We start from the raw sequence: 18,320 nt of genomic DNA, 5'->3' as shown, positions 1-18,320 counted from the left end.
ATTCCCTAAGGTTATTCGTTCCCTAAATAATCAACCTACTATTCAAAAACATGCTATGTAACTCTCTCATCTCTTGGTTTTGGGCTTTGTTATTTAAAAAAAAAAAAAGAGAGACAGTTGTGTGATTTTATATATAAATAACCCCACATATACAAACTTGACTTGTGTGCATTTTCTAGGGATGCACGATAATATCGGCACAATATCGGTATCGGCCGATAAAAGCTTAAAATGACCATTATCGGTATCGGCCGATATGAATATTTCTGCCGATGAGCCAAACCGATATTCTCCAAGTGAAATAATTGACCTGTTTTTCAGATGTGAATGTCTGTCTACATTTGTAAAATAATAAATTTATGGTAGAATCAGTACAGAAGAGATACCATGGATTTCTCTTCAGTAAAATTAAAGTTTAAATATATCAGTATATATTTGTATATATATCGATATCGGTATCGGCATCGACCAAAATTATTTTGAAAATATCGGCATATCGAATATCGGCCAAAATCCAATATCGTGCATCCCTAGCATTTTCCCTAAATGACATCCTGAAGTATTTTACTTACTAAAATTATACATATATCCCGACTGCAAATTTTTATTTCAAATTTTAATTGAAAAATAGTTTTTTTTTATTTTACTCAAACAAACATGATTTTGAGAATTTCAATTGAAATACTTGATGAAAGTCTTTTATTATTATTATTTATTTATTTATTTTTCATTCATTTTTAAATTCAGTTCTAATAATCTAATGAGATCTGTAAAACTGCAATGAAGTCTCTCTAATCAATCAGTGATGGAAAAACATGGAGAAATGATAATTTTCTTCTCATAAGTAAATTTTAGATGCAACCGTCATCAATTTTGAAGAATTTTAAGTATTTAAAGCTATTTATTTCATGCGTTAACTTCTGTATAATTTATTTAAATAAACCTGATTTCCAAGATTTTTAAGTAAAAAAATTTTTCTTTTATCATTTTCAAATCGTCTCTCAAATTAATGAGTGATAGACAAGAAAGAAATATACATCATACAAGACTATTTAAAGGTCATTGCCCGTAAATGTCCAAAGGCTATTTATTATTTTATTTGCCTTGATTTTTATTCATATATATTTAATTATTTTATTTAAACCAAACAAATCTGATTTTTGTATTTATTTTGAGAATAAATTAATTTCTGATGAAAGTCTGAGATAAATAGATTTTATTGTGTTTAAATTCAATTCTAATAATCTATAAGATCTGTAAAACTGCCACAAAGCAGCATATCTCTAAGTAATGAGTGATGGACAAACCTAAGAAATTGTAAATCTTTCCCTAATAAATTCAGTTTAGCCCATAGACTGTATAAAACGGGATTAGCCTCGCGATGGCGCCCCCTAGCGGAAGTAGAGGAGTAAAGCAGAGTCTCCGTGCCGGAGAGGAGAGTAGAAACACGCGCACACGGAAAACAGGTCCTGAGAGACAGCAGAGACCTGGGCAGACAGATACAGTGCATGCTGCTGTGGACTGTACAAATGCATGCATGAGTGGGTGGGCATCCTCCACATTAACAATCCAACACGAGCTTCTTCCTTCCATCATCCTATCCACGCCCTAGCCCCAGGTCCATATCCTGGCCTTCTGGCAGCCACAACAGCCCCATCCTTGTGCCTTTCGCCCGAGCCGAACGCCCACAACTATCAGGAAAGAACTTCATCCTCGCCCACGAAGGGCAGGTCCATGCTCCGCATGCCTTCCTCGCTCTCTTGTTTCCTAGGAAACAGACAAACGTGGAGGTTTAAAATAACCAAACATTCCAGGCGTGTCAACCTGTCTATGGTAATGCAGACTGTTGTTAAATGCGGCTAGAATTGTTAGGTAGCGGGGAATGTAAGTCAGCGCGGGTGGGGGGGGTGTTGGTACATGGCATCGCCATCAGTCATATGCTTGGGTTGGAAGGAGGCACATGAGAGTGACTGATGTTTTTGCGAGGGGTTGTACTGGGAAGGCCACCACATGCAAAATGCACCAAGTCCAACAAACCAATCAGGATGCTCCTCTCCTTTTTTGTTGCTGACATTATGCATGAGGGCCATGCAGATACAGAAGGACCTGGAAAACATCATCCTGAGCTGCCCATGAACTTACAGGACATACATGAACTTGCTTTATCTGTTAAATATTACATGCAAAATATGCTGTTTATTAGGTAGGAAAACACAAACGGAGAAGCTTGATATTCTTTAAGCCATCTGAATGACAGTTCTGAGCATGCTAAAAAAACACCACACCATTCCTTTTAAGTGCAGATCATTCAAAATGGGCATGACCATTATCTCCTACATATAATATAGGTGGAGGAGAGTGAACAGGACATAGGTGGAGCGCTAACGGGCTAGCGGAGCTTTACCTGGGGGTACTGAGATTGCGGCAGTATTTCAAACTCCCTGCTCTCCCTTTTCTAGACGGCAGGAGAGATGCGGATACGTGAGAATTCTTAAATCGGAACGATTCTATCAAATATTCCTGAAATCATGACTAAACAAGAGCCTTAAAGGAATATTTCATGCTAAATAGAACTCAGATATGCTAACGATTACCACAGAAAATAATTTATGCTTGTCCCTTGGTTTCTGAAAATCAACAAAAAAGTAGGTTAAAGGGATAGTTCACTCAAAAATGAAACTTCTACTTATCATTCCAGACTTGGATGAATTGCTTTCTTCTGTTGAGTACAAAAGAAGGTGTCTTGAAGAATGGAAGAATGGAAGCAATTGAGAATACTATGGAAGTCAAACATTTTTGGGTAAACTATCCCTTTAACAATCTTAGCAAAGCTATTATTATAAGATATCGTTACTTTGCTAGGTAGTTATCATCAACCTAGCAAAGCACTGCAATGAAAGCTTCAACGAAGGGGGCACTCGTGAGTCATGAAATGATAAAAACGACTATAGCTTTGTTCAAATATGCATACTTTCCCACTATGTAGTAGACGAGAAACAGTAAGTGATGTCTGAATTCACAGCATTCGTTAGACATTATGTGAAAAGTACCCAAATAACCTACTACTTCCGGTGTATATGATCACTTTAATATCCCATGAGGCACCTGCAGAGGATTTGTGAATGGCAGTGAAGCAACGACAGCAATGACAACCTGGCAGATGTAGTACGTCTGGATTTCATTCATATTACACACACTCTTATTATATAGAACATTACTTTTTAAGTAAGTTCATTAAGTCATTTACATTAAGTCATTTAGCAGACACTTTTATCCAAAGCGACTTACAAATGAGGACAACAGAAGCAATCAAAACCAACAAAAGAGCAATTCAGAAGTTGGCTTTCAAAAATTATAAAGTTCATATTCAAATGTAGTCCTTTGTCGGAGAGTATGGTCCTGTGAACTTAATGGACACACAAATATGAAGAATACAAGTCCACATTAAGTACCGTATTTTTCGGACTATAAGTCGCACCTGAGTATAAGTCGCATCAATCCAAAAATAAGTCATGATGAGGGAAAAAACATATATAAGTCGCATTTATTTAGACCCAAGAACCAAGAGAAAACATTACCGTCTACAGCCGCGAGAGGGCGCTCTATGCTGCTTAGTGTAGACTACAGGAGCAGTGAGCAGCATAGAGCGCCCTCTCTCGGCTGTAGATGGTAATGTTTTCTGTTACTTCATTTCTCTCTGTTCATGTCAAATTAATTTTGATAAATAAGTCGCACCTGACTATAAGTCGCAGGACCAGCCAAACTATGAAAAAAAATGCGACTTATAGTCCGGAAAATACGGTATGCCTTTTACAAGGCCTTTAACATCCTGAGTAAAGTATTTTAGCTTAGCAGGCTTATCGGTTAGCTTGGGCTTTATAATGCATTTTATTAGAATTTTAGTTATTTTAGCAAATCATTGGATTAAACTTCACCCGAACAAACTGTTTGACGCACACAAAGAGTTAATTCACCAAGAAATGTAGTCTTATCTCAAAAAGATAATTTAGACAACTTAAGAGGTTAAAGGGATACTCCACCCCAAAATGAACATTTTGTCATTAATCACTTACCGCCATGTTGTTCCAAACTCGTAAAAGCTTAATTTGTGTTCGGAACACAGTGTACCTAACTTGGCAGTCTATGGGTCAGTTAAAAGCCTCCCGGTTTTCATCCAAAATATCTTACATTGTGTTCCGAAGACGAACAAAGCTTTTACGTGTTTGGGATTAAGTGACAAGTTTTTCATTCTGGGATGGAGTATCGCTTTAAATAACACATTTTACTGAAGGTTTAGAGTCTTAAAAACATTCAAAAATTTGTATGTCAGTAAGATATATTTTTTAACATTCACTTGTGCTCCAAGGCTTCATTTATTTAGTCAAAAAAATATAAAGAACTGTAATGTATGAGAGATATTGCAATTTAAAAGAGCCGTTTTCTATTTTAATATATTTTAAAATGTTTGCAGTGTCACATGATCCTTCAGAAATCAGTATGCATCTAATATGCTGATTTGCTGCACAAGAAAAATTTCTTCTTATTATCAATACTGAAAACAGTTGAGCTGTGAAAGTGTGATACATTTATTTGGAACCAAATTTTTTTAAAAGTATTAACAAAAGGACAGAAACTAGTCGAAATTATTTTCTGTGGAAATGTTGCATAGACATTAAGCTCTATTTGCCCTGAAAATACACTTAAGCTCTATCCTTACAGTATAACCTAGTGTAGTTAAATTAATTAAATTACTGTCAAGCAAACTAGGCAAACCATTTCTAATTGTCAGTGACCACTGAAACCAGAGCTCTATGTTCTAGAAGTTCAGGAAGTTTGTTTCAGATATAGCCCGTCCCTAATGAGGAAGACTTACGATAGCGGGTGTCCTTGTGCGGCGGGACTCCTGTCTTCCCTGCGGCCCCAGTCAAACGGGTTCCCAAAGGAACGCTTGCGCAGCATAGTCCTAACCAAGATCTGTGGCAGAGAGCATGCAGCAAGAATAAGAACTCCAAAAACAGGCATTGGGCTGTAATCTGTGTGGGTCATTAATCTGTGTATTCATTTGATGAGGTTATTAGCATTGAATACATTATGTGTATTCATAAAAACAGAATTAGGGTTGTCTAAATAGGCCACCAGGGGCTTGCAATCTCACCACGGTGGCCAGGCTGGGGATGTGCTTGACAGAGTTTTCCACCTCCTCCTCTGTCACTTCTATCAGGCTGCAGCAGTTGTCGTCCTCGGGTGGGAGGGGCTCAGCGCCGTGCCGCGTCACCCATGGGTGCACCTACAACAACAACAACGGAACAGAAGCCCTGCTTTGATATCATTCATTAACTCAAGACTGTGTCTAGGCAGCTGGTGTGTCCTATATTCACACAGGAAGTGCTTTGAAATCATCTTTTAAGAATAAGGACCGGTTTTATTTTTGGTCCATTTGAAGTAAGGAGGCTAATTATAACATAAGAAAAAATACACGACCATGTACAAACAATTTGGGGTCAGTAAGAATTTTCTCTTGAAATAAATTATTACTTCTATTTAGCACAAATGCATTAAGTTGATCAAAAGTGGAAGTAAATATTCAAAAGTGGAAGAAAAAAATGTATAGTATATGTTTTACAAAATATTTTTTAAACTTCCCACTCATCACAGTTTTACAAATGTATATATTAAGCATCTGATTTCATTATAAGCATATTAGAATGATTTCTGAAGGATCATGTGACACTGAAGGCTGGAGTAATAGCGGCTAAAAATTCAGCTTTGCCATCATAGGAATAAAATACATTTTAAAGTACATTTAAATAAAACAAGTTATTATAAATTGTAATGGTATTTCGCAATATTATTGTTTTTCCTGTATTTTTGAATAAATGGAGCTTCGATGAGCAAACAAGATATTTTTTCAAAAACCATCATCTAAATCTTACTGACACCAACATTTTGAATGGTAGTATGTATGGTTCCATAAAAATTAAAAACAACCAAACATCATCCAATAGCCAAAACTGTTTATTTTTCTGACCAATCATAAAAGAGGGCTAGTGTATTGTTGTACTTTATTACAAGCACTTTGTCGAACTTGAATGTGGCGTCATCAGGGAAATAAAAAGTGTCACACTCACCTTGATTTGAGGGACGGTGATTCTGGTTTCAGGATTCTTGTCCAACATTTTAAACAGAAGGTCTTTTAAGTCATCTGATATGTCCGCGCTGTTAAGTGGGACAGAAACCAGTGTCAGAACATCAGGAAGGGGAAGGTCTTTCCGGCTCAAGAGAAATGACACTCACTTCTCAGGAAGCTCCACCGGTTGGGTCTTGATCTTCTGATGGAGGCTCAAAATACGCTCATCCATAAACGGACACTGTAGAGAGAGGAAATAAAGTCAAACACCACAACAAAAAGAATTCATTTTAAACAGTTTGGCTGAATTGTTACTGTTTACAGTGCGTATTTCATGATATATATGAAGGTCAAAACAGGGCGTACCACTCCAAAGATGAAACAGTATAAGGTGACTCCCATCGCCCACACATCCAGAGCCTATAAAAACACGATGGTAGCCTGATTAAATCCAGTTTGACAGAAAGACTGACAGGACATTAGCACAGAGTTTTTAACCTTTCCAGAGAAGTTCTTGCGGGTCTCTGAGAGGGTCTCTGGGGCGAGAAACGCTGGCGTCCCAACTGTGCTGGTTAGGAGGGCGTCTGCTCCCTCAAACTGGTTACTGACCCCAAAGTCGGCAATTTTAACATGGCCATCTTCCCCCACAAGCAGGTTGGAAGGCTTGATGTCCCGGTGAATGATTTTCTGGTAATGTACTGTTGAGGATGAATAGTTGCCTTCACTTTTAATCATCACTCATTGCATTTTGATGACTATCAAGAAGAACTGCATCTAGTCTGATATTATGAGGTATATTACAGATAAAAATTGTAAGAACTTTCTGAAATCTAAAGGCTATTTTATGCTGTTTCCAAGAGAATAGGTACACACATGTACTTTAAATGTCATTCAGATGGCTTCTTCCTGTCCTGTACTGTTATCTATTAACTACGTATTAACTAAACGTATTTAAAAAGTTGTTAATTGATAGATATAAAGCTGAAATAAAATAATATATAAATATTACATGAAAAACCTAAATGAAAATTAAAAACGTATTGCCAAACAACTGAAATAAAAGAAGTTTAAGTGCCAAAATTACTAGCAAATTTAAAACTGAAATAAAACTATATTAAAAACAAACAAAAAAATCTAATAAAAATGACAAAATGACTAAGGAAATAAAACTAATGAAATGTAAACTGAACATACTACTATATAGTAATACTATAAAAATATAATAATAACATACTAATATTCATATAAAGTATATAAATAAATAATAATGTATAAATAATACTAAAATAACACTGCTAACTGGCCAGTTCTTGGATAGAATTAGAAATGTGGACTAGACATTATACTGAAAATATAAAAATAAAAGCTAAATCCTATAACAGAATATAAATGATAATAAAATAACACTGCTATGTAGGTAGATGTCCAGAATCAGATTTGCTGACAAGACTTTAGTCTAAAAGTTTGGATCCATTAGACTATCCAGAGCCAAGCCAATGGCGTGAGGCCATGAAAATGTACCTTGTCCTTTTATCTGGATGTATTAGCAACAATCATGAATATTGATTAGCTAAATTCCCGCACTCACAATACTCAATTCCTCTCAGCAAGTCCTGGAAGTAGAAGCGTGCCTGGTCCTCATCCAGGGGCTTATCAGTAGGAACCTCCATCACTGCTCTGCAAACACATGGGGAATGAGACACAGTTTCTCTAGCAGAGTGACACTAGCACAGCATGGGCCGGCGCTACAAACAGAAATAACATGCTTACTCACCCTCGTTTGACAAGCTCGAAAACTGTGAAAGCACACAGGAAACAGAGTTAAACTGTTGTGCATTACCTTCTCCGATTTCACATACATTTAGCACAGAAAAGTAGAATAAATTGTGCATGTGCAAGTCTGTAGCATCTGCCAACAGGATGAGTATCTGGCCAGACTTACCCATGTACAGATGGTCCTCACTTGGATCATCCAGCACCTGCACAAAAAAACCAAAGCGATTTAGAAAGGGAATGAAACCAGTCGGCATAGACCTTATATTATGCCATATTTGATTTGATGTAAATGAGAATAAGGGTTTGACAGATAGATATTCAGGCCATTCAATATGATAAACTGCATTAAAATTAACATGCATTAACATCTATTTATTACAGTTTTGTTGACTTTTTTGTAGGGAAAAACATTTTTCAGTGTTTTTATTGGCTAAATACTAACTGCCCAGTAAATATCAGTACACTGCAAATAATTATTTTCGTTATCAGTATTTGTCTTACTTTCCAGTAAAAATATTTCTAGACATCCTAAAATCAACTCTTTTTTTTTGGTTTTGTTTTCAGCATTAACCACACTAAATATTGTTAGATTTATGCTTAAAAATATTATTTAATTAATTACTATTTTTTATTTGAATATTTAATGTCATTTTGCTTAAAAATGTATTTATCTTTATACTATAGTAGATTTGTACTGGAAAATAAAGTAAAAATACAGATAGCGCTTTGTTTACTTATTTTTGCAGTGTACAATATTTAAGAAACTTCTATTCCTCACTGGCTTTTTTATTCATGTCAAATTTAAAATGATGCTTGTAATTTTTTCAAGGTTAAAATACATTCCCCCCTCCCAGTTCAATACATTTATAGATAAACTTTCTGTTTAAATGGTGAAAATAGCCATCATTTTTTTATTCTACTTGGTGGTGCACAAATTACACATTTAATTATTTTTTTTATTTTTTTTTAAGTGTACAACATTTAAGAAACTCTATTTATAATCCTCACAAGTAAGATTTAATCAATGTTAAATTTATTATGTGGCGTGTAATTTTCCCTATTTAATAGATTTAAATAGATTTAAATGTTTAATAGATTTAAATGTGGACTTTCTTTTCCATACAATAGGAAACCTGTTTGAAAATAGTAATTATAATTTTTTTTTATTCCACTTGGTGGCACTAGTGGTGAACAAATTACACTTCTGTTTGCATATTGATAATACAAGCACCCACCTCCACAAGCTTAACCACGTTAGGGTGATCAAGCTTCTTGAGGATGGCTATCTCCTGGTAAACACGCTCCAGAGGCCCTTTGGGCTGAGGGGGGCCCTCAGGGGCCAATTTTGCCCCACGAGGAGGAGGTCTGCCTGTTTAAACCAGCACAAGAGGAAATCATGTAAAAGGCCGAAGTATTGGGCATTCTGCTAACTGATGAAACTGTGCCCCCAACCTCATACACACACACACAATAATAAACCCCGCTGAGCGCTCCATCTGCTTTAAAGTAGACACTTACGCGGGAACCCAGCCTGCCTCATCAGTCGTTTCTTGGACAGCACTTTCATGGCCTGTGGAGAGCAGTGAGAGTGAGAGCAGATTTCCAGTGTCATTACTGGTGCTGGGTGACATATGCCCCATTCTACAACCAGTACTGAGTGAGGACTACAAATGCCCCAAAAATTAGGATGATATTGTTTTGCTAAAATTTTAAGTTAACATTTATAGCAATATTACAACAATATAATAATTGTTGTTGTTGTTGTTGTTATTACAGCATGTGCATAATCATCATTTTCAAGATATTTTATTTAATATTCAAATTAAAAATTATATATCAAATCCCAATATTTTTTTTAAATATTATAGCAATTTATTATTATAATAATAATAATACTAATTTGATTGAGCAATTTTCTGTTAAAATTTATTTTAATGTTACAGCAACATATTATTATTATAGTTATCTATCTATCTATCTATCTATCTATCTATCTATCTATCTATCTATCTATCTATCTATCTATCAGTATATCTGTCTATCCATCAGTCTATCTATCTATCTATCAGTTTATCTGTCTTCTATATTTTGATGCCATAGTGTACTGTATATTCAAGAAACCAGTTCTGTGTGAAGAGTACTGCACAAAAAAAGATAAAAATAAGCAACAAATAATAATACATTTAATTAAAGAAAAAATTATAATCAGATATCCAAATTAAGTTAACATCAAAATATTAGAGCAATACAGTATTGTTCAAAATAATAGCAGTACAATGTGACTAACCAGAATAATCAAGGTTTTTAGTATATTTTTTATTGCTACGTGGCAAACAAGTTACCAGTAGGTTCAGTAGATTCTCAGAAAACAAACAAGACCCAGCATTCATGATATGCACGCTCTTAAGGCTGTGCAATTGGGCAATTAGTTGAAAGGGGTGTGTTCAAAAAAATAGCAGTGTCTACCTTTGACTGTACAAACTCAAAACTATTTTGTACAAACATTTTTTTTTTTTTTCTGGGATTTAGCAATCCTGTGAATCACTAAACTAATATTTAGTTGTATGACCACAGTTTTTTAAAACTGCTTGACCTCTCAGCTGTTATTCCACTCCATGATTCTTTAACAACATTCCACAATTCATTCACATTTCTTGGTTTTGCTTCAGAAACAGCATTTTTGATATCACCACACAAGTTCTCAATTGGATTAAGGTCTGGAGATTGGGCTGGCCACTCCATAACATTAATTTTGTTGGTTTGGAACCAAGACTTTGCCCGTTTACTAGTGTGTTTTGGGTCATTGTCTTGTTGAAACAACCATTTCAAGGGCATGTCCTCTTCAGCATAGGGCAACATGACCTCTTCAAGTATTTTAACATATGCAAACTGATCCATGATCCCTGGTATGCGATAAATAGGCCCAACACCATAGTAGGAGAAACATGCCCATATCATGATGCTTGCACCTCCATGCTTCACTGTCTTCACTGTGTACTGTGGCTTGAATTCAGAGTTTGGGGGTCGTCTCACAAACTGCCTGTGGCCCTTGGACCCAAAAAGAACAATTTTACTCTCATCAGTCCACAAAATGTTCCTCCATTTCTCTTTAGGCCAGTTGATGTGTTCTTTGGCAAATTGTAACCTCTTCTGCACATGCCTTTTTTTTAACAGAGGGACCTTGCGGGGGATTCTTGAAAATAGATTAGCTTCACACAGACGTCTTCTAACTGTCACAGTACTTACAGGTAACTCCAGACTGTCTTTGATCATCCTGGAGGTGATCATTGGCTGAGCCTTTGCCATTCTGGTTATTCTTCTATCCATTTTGATGGTTGTCTTCCGTTTTCTTCCACGTCTCTCTGGTTTTGCTCTCCATTTTAAGGCATTGGAGATCATTTTAGCTGAACAGCCTATCATTTTTTGCACCTCTTTATAGGTTTTCCCCTCTCTAATCAACTTTTTAATCAAAGTACACTGTTCTTCTGAACAATGTCTTGAACGACCCATTTTCCTCAGCTTTCAAATGCATGTTCAACAAGTGTTGGCTTCATCCTTAAATAGGGGCCACCTGATTCACACCTGTTTCTTCACAAAATTGATGACCTCAGTGATTGAATGCCACACTGCTATTTTTTTGAACACACCCCTTTCAACTAATTCAACTAATTGCCCAATTGCACAGCCTTAAGAGCGTGCATATCATGAATGCTGGGTCTCATTTGTTTTCTGAGAATCTACTGAACCTACTGGTAACTTGTTTGCCACGTAGCAATAAAAAAATATACGAAAAACCTTGATTATTCTGGTTAGTCACATTGTACTGCTATTATTTTGAACAATACTGTATATTATTATTATTATTATACAAGTTAATACCACTATTACTACTAATAATAATATTAATACTACTACTAATAAACAAGAATAGGATATTTACTAATTAAAGTTAGTAAAGTTAGTAAATAGCAATTCTACATTTCCCATCTTTCTCTCTTGTATGCTTTGCTCTTTGTTTTGATGCACTAGTGCTATAATGCATTTGATTGATTGATTAATGATTTTTGAACCCATTAGGAGGACCTTCCCGATGGCTGCTGAAGATGACCTCAACTAGTCAATCATAATTGAATGATTACTGATAACACTAGGATGTTAGCTCTTTACTCTTCAAACATGAAGTGTGTATATACATGTGCAAGGTCATGAGAATGTGTTGCGTCAGTCACTCACATAGTAAGTGTTGTCGTCTTCATTGTACGCCAGCTTGACAACTCCGTAGGAGCCCTTTATCAGGAAAACAAGGTGCCTCAGTCATGACAACTTGTAAATGGATCAAACTGCAATACAAACACACTCAGTAACATGCAAAAACGGTGGAAAACAGGAGGCTAAAGAGGCCTTTTGTTGTGCGTTTGATTAACTGAAGAACATGTAAACCAAATCAAGCCAGTATGCAACAGCCGGCATCATGATGATCGCCATAGAAAGGCATAATTCCACTTCTGTTCTGTCTCTATCTCTCTCAAACCCACACACACACACACACACACAGGTCCCAGCTGGGAGAGCAGATTGCCGTTCCAGCAGGGAATCCGACCCTCAGACACAGAGATGAGAGAAGAGCAGGAATCTCCCCATCCAAGCTGACAGTTTTCCATGCCCTCGAATAGAGATGAAGCTTAGTGGAACAGCAACAGTGAAAACACTTCAATGCTCCTTTCACTTACTTTACTGCATTACCCTGTATACTCTGTTTTATAATTGTTTATAAATGTAACTTTCATTACATGCGCTTTTATGTTCTCTTCTTAGAGAAAAGTACTGTGGTAATACTATGGTACACATGGTTCACAAAGAACTCTTCAAAATACTGTGTAACATAGCATAAAGATGATGCCTGGTACTTTTGTAAAGGTGTAATTCTTTCTGTTTTAATCATGAAACTTTCATCTATCCTATGGTGTCACAAAATTAATATACTATGAAATTACATAAGAAAAGGAAAAGGAAAAAAATATTTATAATAAATATAAAAGTAATGTATTGTCTCTGCAAAATTGATTCTGAATTGTCAACAGCAACATTCTGTGGTCAAATATGGATTTTTCTTACATTTTTCTTTTCTATTTATATTTCCTACATAGTTATCTCTAGTATAAATATTTTTTATTCTCATATTCACTACAGTTTAAAAGTTTCATTTTTTTAACTATATGATTATATGATTATTTTATAGATATTTTTATTCTGCAAGGATGCTTGTATTGATCAAAAGTGACAGTAAAGGCAGTTATGATGTTATAAACAATTTTTTTTTTCACTGTATCCACTAACAGATTTAATATAGCACACTAAACATTGCTTAAGAAATGTTTCCTGGGCACCAAATGAGCATCATTTTAATCATTACTCCAGTCTTCAGTGTGCAAATAAATAATTTTCAAATGCTCATTCGGTGTCACTTCAAAATACATTCAAATAGAAAACCACTATTTTAAATTGCAATAATATTCCATAATTTTGCAGTTTTTACTGTATTTTTAAAAACAGTCATGCAGCCTTGGTGAGCAGAAGAAACTTCTTTTTTAAAAACATTTTAAAATTTTACTGACCCCAAATGTTTAAACTTGAATTTATTTTTCATGTGTATTTATTTACTTATTTTCCAAGACAAAGAAAAGTGTGATCATTTCATGTGGCTAATGTTATAATAATGACCAATATGCCTCAATACGTGTATTGTTACTTTTCATATTTTCACCATACCAAATATGTGAGACGTTTGTTTGTTCTGAAATAAGGAAAACAGCTCAATTAATCTTTCAGCAGAGTGTTCATTCATCCCAGGCTCAGCAGGAAATGATCTCTGTATAAATAATAAATGCAAAATAGACATACCTTTCCGATCTCATCTTTCAGCTTGTACTGGTTGAGCTGCACGCAGTCCTTTTGAGATAAAGAAACACATGATATTGATCAATGACACTGGAACTGTAGTCACTACTTCAGCCTGTGTGACCAAAGATCACAGCACATGCTAACTTGATTCTCTCATCAAGAATGATGCTTGTAACATTCCAGGTTCAAAGAATCAAAGGCATTAGCGGAAGGACAACTACAAGCCAGGGTTCTTATAGTTCACTCAAACTAAATAAGTGTTCATTAAAACACAAGCTAAAGCTACACACATTTCTCGCTGATTTCATGTCCTGAGGAAAAGAAGAAGCATCTATAGGGGAACTTTCTCTTGACAAGCGCCATTTAGAGAAAGGTAGTTGCTCCTGTCTGTAACCTTACCTTACCTTACATACCCTCTCAAGCTTGCAGACTTGAAGCCAGTGCAGAGAATGAAGAAAAGGAAACGTTCTTCTCAAAGACAATATCAGTTCTCACACAAGCAGCTCAAATTATCTCAGGCCACAGCATCACATAGTCTTTTTTTGGGTGTAATTATATAATTGTTGGTAACCATTGTGTTGTTCAGACAGTCGAGTTGTGTTAAAATAGATGATGTTGGGTTTTAGTCCTTCCAGAAATTGCCCACCTCTAATACAGAGCTCACAAAGATCAAATTCTCTATTTTATAAATTATCTTATACATATTAGTATTTAATATGTCATATTTAATATCTAAATATACATTAATTGATATTACTAATTATTTAAATGTTAAATACTATATAAATAATAAAAACATATTTTAAAAAAAACTGCAACATTAGATGAGCATAATTTTTTTCCCCCCATTTCATTTACAGGCCTACATAATTTAAAATATAGAGACAACTAGATTTATATTAATAATTTAAATGTTAAATAAATATTTTATAATATTTTTTTTTGCATAATTACAAACTTTTGACTTGAAAAGACATTTACAAGGCTTCAGGCCACTATTACAAGCCTACATCATTCAAAATATAGTATAATGTGAATTTTATACTACACAATTGATTTATTATACAATATTTACGGTGTATAATGTAAATAATAACTAATTGATATAAAAATTCTGATATAGAATATTATATAAATAATACAAAATATTCTTTTACAAATGTCACAATTTAGAGTTCAAATATTTTATACTGATATATATACAAGCATTTTGTAATGTAAATTTTATATTACACAAAACATTTATTATAAACTATCTACTGTCTATATGTATATATATATATATATATATATATATATATATATATATATATATATATATATGAGTGTGTGTGTGTGTGTAAATAAATTAATTGCTATTAATAATTTAGATATTAAGAATTACATTAATAATAAAAATACATTCATATTAATTCTATATGTTATTTCCCGTCAATATCATTTAAAATGTAGTGATGACAAAGAGAAGTTTCTAGCGTCAAAGCCATATAATATATATTTTTTATATTTAATATTTAGATTTATTGGGTAATTATGAATGAATTTAAATTAATAATTTAGGTAATACATGTTATATAAATAATTGAAAAAAAAATTGCATTGAAATATAATTAATTAATGTATTTATGTAAGGGACTTCCCTACTCTTCCAGACGCACCTGTCATTAACTCCGGCCCCCTACCTGCAGGTCTGTGATGGAGACACGGTGAGACTCCACGGTTGGTCTTCGAGGGAGGCGTGGAGACGAGTGAGGGGAGGTGATTGGAGAGTAGGGCAGCGATGGGTAAATATAGCGTCCGTTCAGCCCCGGCGAACCACAAGGTGATGAAAGCGTCTGCGAGCGTTCCTGTAGCGACAGCTTCCTGTCAGAGAGGCTCAGTCTACCTCTGTGCTCCTGTGGTTCTGGGAAGAGCGCTTCCGGGCGGCCCACCGTGTGGGATAAAAGATCACAGGAGGCCATGCGGAAGGGCGGGACTGGACCTGACGACGCCGGCTCCGGCGTTTCCGAGCTGTCCATGTCCTCCACCTCCTCCTCCTCCTGCCCTGAGCCATCACTGGGCTCGTACTCCGTCACCACAATCATGGACTCCATCTCACTGGTACAAGAGCTCAGGCGCGCGGACGGGGAAGGGAGCACAACACAGCTCCGCAGCAGGTCAGGCAGTGGCTGATTGGGCGGCTGTACCGGGGGAATGGGCGGAGCATGGCCCAGAGCAGCAGGGGGATCAGAAGAGGGCCAGGAGGAGACACAGGGAAACATAGCGTCCTTCCAAAACACCTCTCAGTAGCCCCTCCATCAACACCTGACAGGAAAAACAGAGTTGGGAAATGTTAAATGTCATACAGTATGTCAGTGCTTTACTTGACTTGAGCATCATTTGGGAACGGCCGTTATGATCACTTTACATTTTTATTATAATTTTTTCCATGTTCTTTCCTGATATTATCCACTCAATATTCTATATATACAATCCCAAACAATTAGTTTTTAGTGTCCAATTATAAATTTATGTTCTAGATAAAGTATTACAAAAATATACAAATGTAAAATATTTCTTACATTTTTGAGTTGATCGTAACTACATTTCTATTTTTTCTTTCTATTCTTTTCCATCTTAAAAAGCCCTGACATGTATTATTGTGATATATACAAGCATTTACTTGTTTTTTTTTGGCAAATGGACCTTGAATCTGGAAATAAAGTTGAGTGACCACACCTTACAGAATGTCAGTGCACATTCAGTTGTTTTTGTAGAATTTTAAAAGGTATGGAAATTAAAAAATTGAATTTTGTGGGTTAAACTGAGGTTTGTGTGTATGTATATATATATATATATATATATATACACACACACTCTCACACATACTGTACACACACCTCTACACCTCTACTTCAACACACAAGACTTTCTTATTTACATACCTTTAAAAATCTACAAAATCTCTATTTTAAAATTCCTTTGTTTTCCCTGACACTGATTCTAGGACAAAGTCTAATTGAGAGCAAACCCTTGACTCAAAAAACCTTTGCTCTATATATACTCAACCATTTTTGTCCTTAATCAGGTAATTTTTATGAACTGATATTACGCTGAAAAGTGGTTCACCTGTACAGATTAAATGAGTGAATACAGCTAATAAGCTTATGAATTTAAGATGCTTGTTCGGAAAGATTACATATCTCCATTCTGCTCTGAGCCTCCGTTTCTCATGGCCTTGATTTACATGCAAAGAGCTGTAGTTTCTTTGGCAAGCTGCTTTTCTGAACATTGGAGACTCTGTGTGTGTGTGGGAGAGGTGTGGGTCTCGCAGAATGAGAGAAATATAAGCAGGTACAATAAAAAAAGACATTCATTACTCTGAGGGGTTCAGAAAGGAGAACTTGTGTGGGCTGGCCCACCCCCTCCATGCGTCCTCATTTCTATCGCCCGCATTCACCGAGATCCACTGCAGCTTGGTTTTTCTTCTCTATCTCGCTTTCGTTCCCTAACGTTTCTTGATCTGCGATCGAATCTCTACTTATGTTTTTTGCTGTAATATCATCTTGGGGCCCTGGCCTCCATGTGTTCTCCTGTCAAAACACCCACACAGCTGGAAGACGGTGTTTTCTCTCTCATTCGAGAACACTGTCGGGGGAAAAAAGCCTGTTTTTCCCAGCATTCCTCATCTTTGACCCCTCGCGCATTTATTTCCCGAGATATAACATCCCTGACACTCATTTTCACCCTACATCAGAACGCACTGATGAGGATTCGAGTTTATCTAGCTAAAACTGGCACTTTCTCACAAGAAAAAAAAGTCACATGCATACTGGAAATAACCTCCATTTTCAAAAAATCTCCATTTGGATCAAAAATCACATTAGAGGACAGACTCAGAATATAACAGAAACTTGGTAGGCTCTTAAATTAAACCACTTAATAATAATCACCCAGAACATAATACAAACACCTAGCCATGTGCTAGAAATCAAGCAGAACATCTCAGAAACAACCTCTGTATGGTTAAGCAAGCACTATTCACATTTATGCGTAAAATGTAAAAAACTGTACCTCACCTTACTGAGAGATTCAGCCAGTAAGAGAATAACTGATGGATTTTAGATGACATTAATATGGCAACAAGTGACAAACAAGTGATTGTAACGCAAGATGATACGTGCAACATCCTGTGTTGTAATTAAACGTCTTTAAAACACACAAAAGTACGGTTATGCTTATTATTAAACTTATAATGACACTTCTAATGATACGTGCAACATCCTGTGTTGTAATTAAACGTCTTTAAAACACACAAAAGTACGGTTATGCTTATTATTAACTTATAATGACACTTCTAATAAGGTTCAATTTAACCTTAATCTTGAGATTCAAATTGTATATTTAAATTTGACATTTATTAATAAAGAAATTGAAAGCACACTGATAAACACATTTACTTAAAAAATAAAATAAAAAACGTAAGATTTCAAGTAAACACTGTTTTTTCTATTTTATTCAGTGTTTCCCCAAGGTT

General features: G+C 35.4%; 1 protein-coding gene across 2 annotated transcripts; it reads right to left on the bottom strand.

The window, feature by feature from the left end:
* Positions 1-455: 455 nt before the first annotated feature.
* Positions 456-17,899, bottom strand: LOC113074545 (calcium/calmodulin-dependent protein kinase kinase 2-like). 2 transcript variants are annotated; one of them, XM_026247405.1, is made up of 17 exons: positions 17,863-17,899; positions 15,487-16,108; positions 13,805-13,852; positions 12,137-12,190; positions 9,422-9,473; positions 9,139-9,272; positions 8,070-8,106; positions 7,902-7,923; positions 7,716-7,804; positions 6,626-6,825; positions 6,494-6,547; positions 6,295-6,368; positions 6,129-6,216; positions 5,156-5,287; positions 4,874-4,974; positions 2,405-2,455; positions 456-1,767 (listed from the first exon to the last, which is right to left on the bottom strand). In XM_026247405.1, exons 2-17 carry the CDS (start codon positions 16,063-16,065, stop codon positions 1,695-1,697), a joined length of 1,788 nt encoding a protein of 595 aa, XP_026103190.1. In that variant the 5' UTR covers positions 16,066-16,108; positions 17,863-17,899; the 3' UTR covers positions 456-1,694. The 2 variants fall into 2 exon arrangements, with proteins under 2 accessions (XP_026103190.1, XP_026103191.1); XM_026247406.1 differs by lacking the exon at positions 2,405-2,455 and having other exon boundaries at positions 457-1,767; positions 17,863-17,897.
* Between the last annotated feature and the right edge of the window lie 421 nt (positions 17,900-18,320).

This window comes from Carassius auratus, unplaced genomic scaffold, assembly GCF_003368295.1.
Source record: "Carassius auratus strain Wakin unplaced genomic scaffold, ASM336829v1 scaf_tig00015063, whole genome shotgun sequence".
In the NCBI taxonomy this organism is placed as follows: domain Eukaryota; kingdom Metazoa; phylum Chordata; class Actinopteri; order Cypriniformes; family Cyprinidae; genus Carassius; species Carassius auratus.
This window is presented reverse-complemented; position numbering and strand designations above follow the sequence as displayed.

What these genes read in the sequence shown, in the direction of transcription:
- LOC113074545 (XM_026247405.1), bottom strand. Translation starts at nt 16,065, where the DNA reads ATGTTTCCCTGTGTCTCCTCCTGGCCCTCTTCTGATCCCCCTGCTGCT. An exon ending in CCGGTGGAGCTTCCTGAGAA is followed by an intron (nt 6,217 to 6,294) that starts GTGAGTGTCATT and finishes CCCACTTAACAG; the next exon opens with CGCGGACATATCAGATGACT. An exon ending in GCACAAGGACACCCGCTATC is followed by an intron (nt 2,456 to 4,873) that starts GTAAGTCTTCCT and finishes CCTGCCGTCTAG; the next exon opens with AAAAGGGAGAGCAGGGAGTT.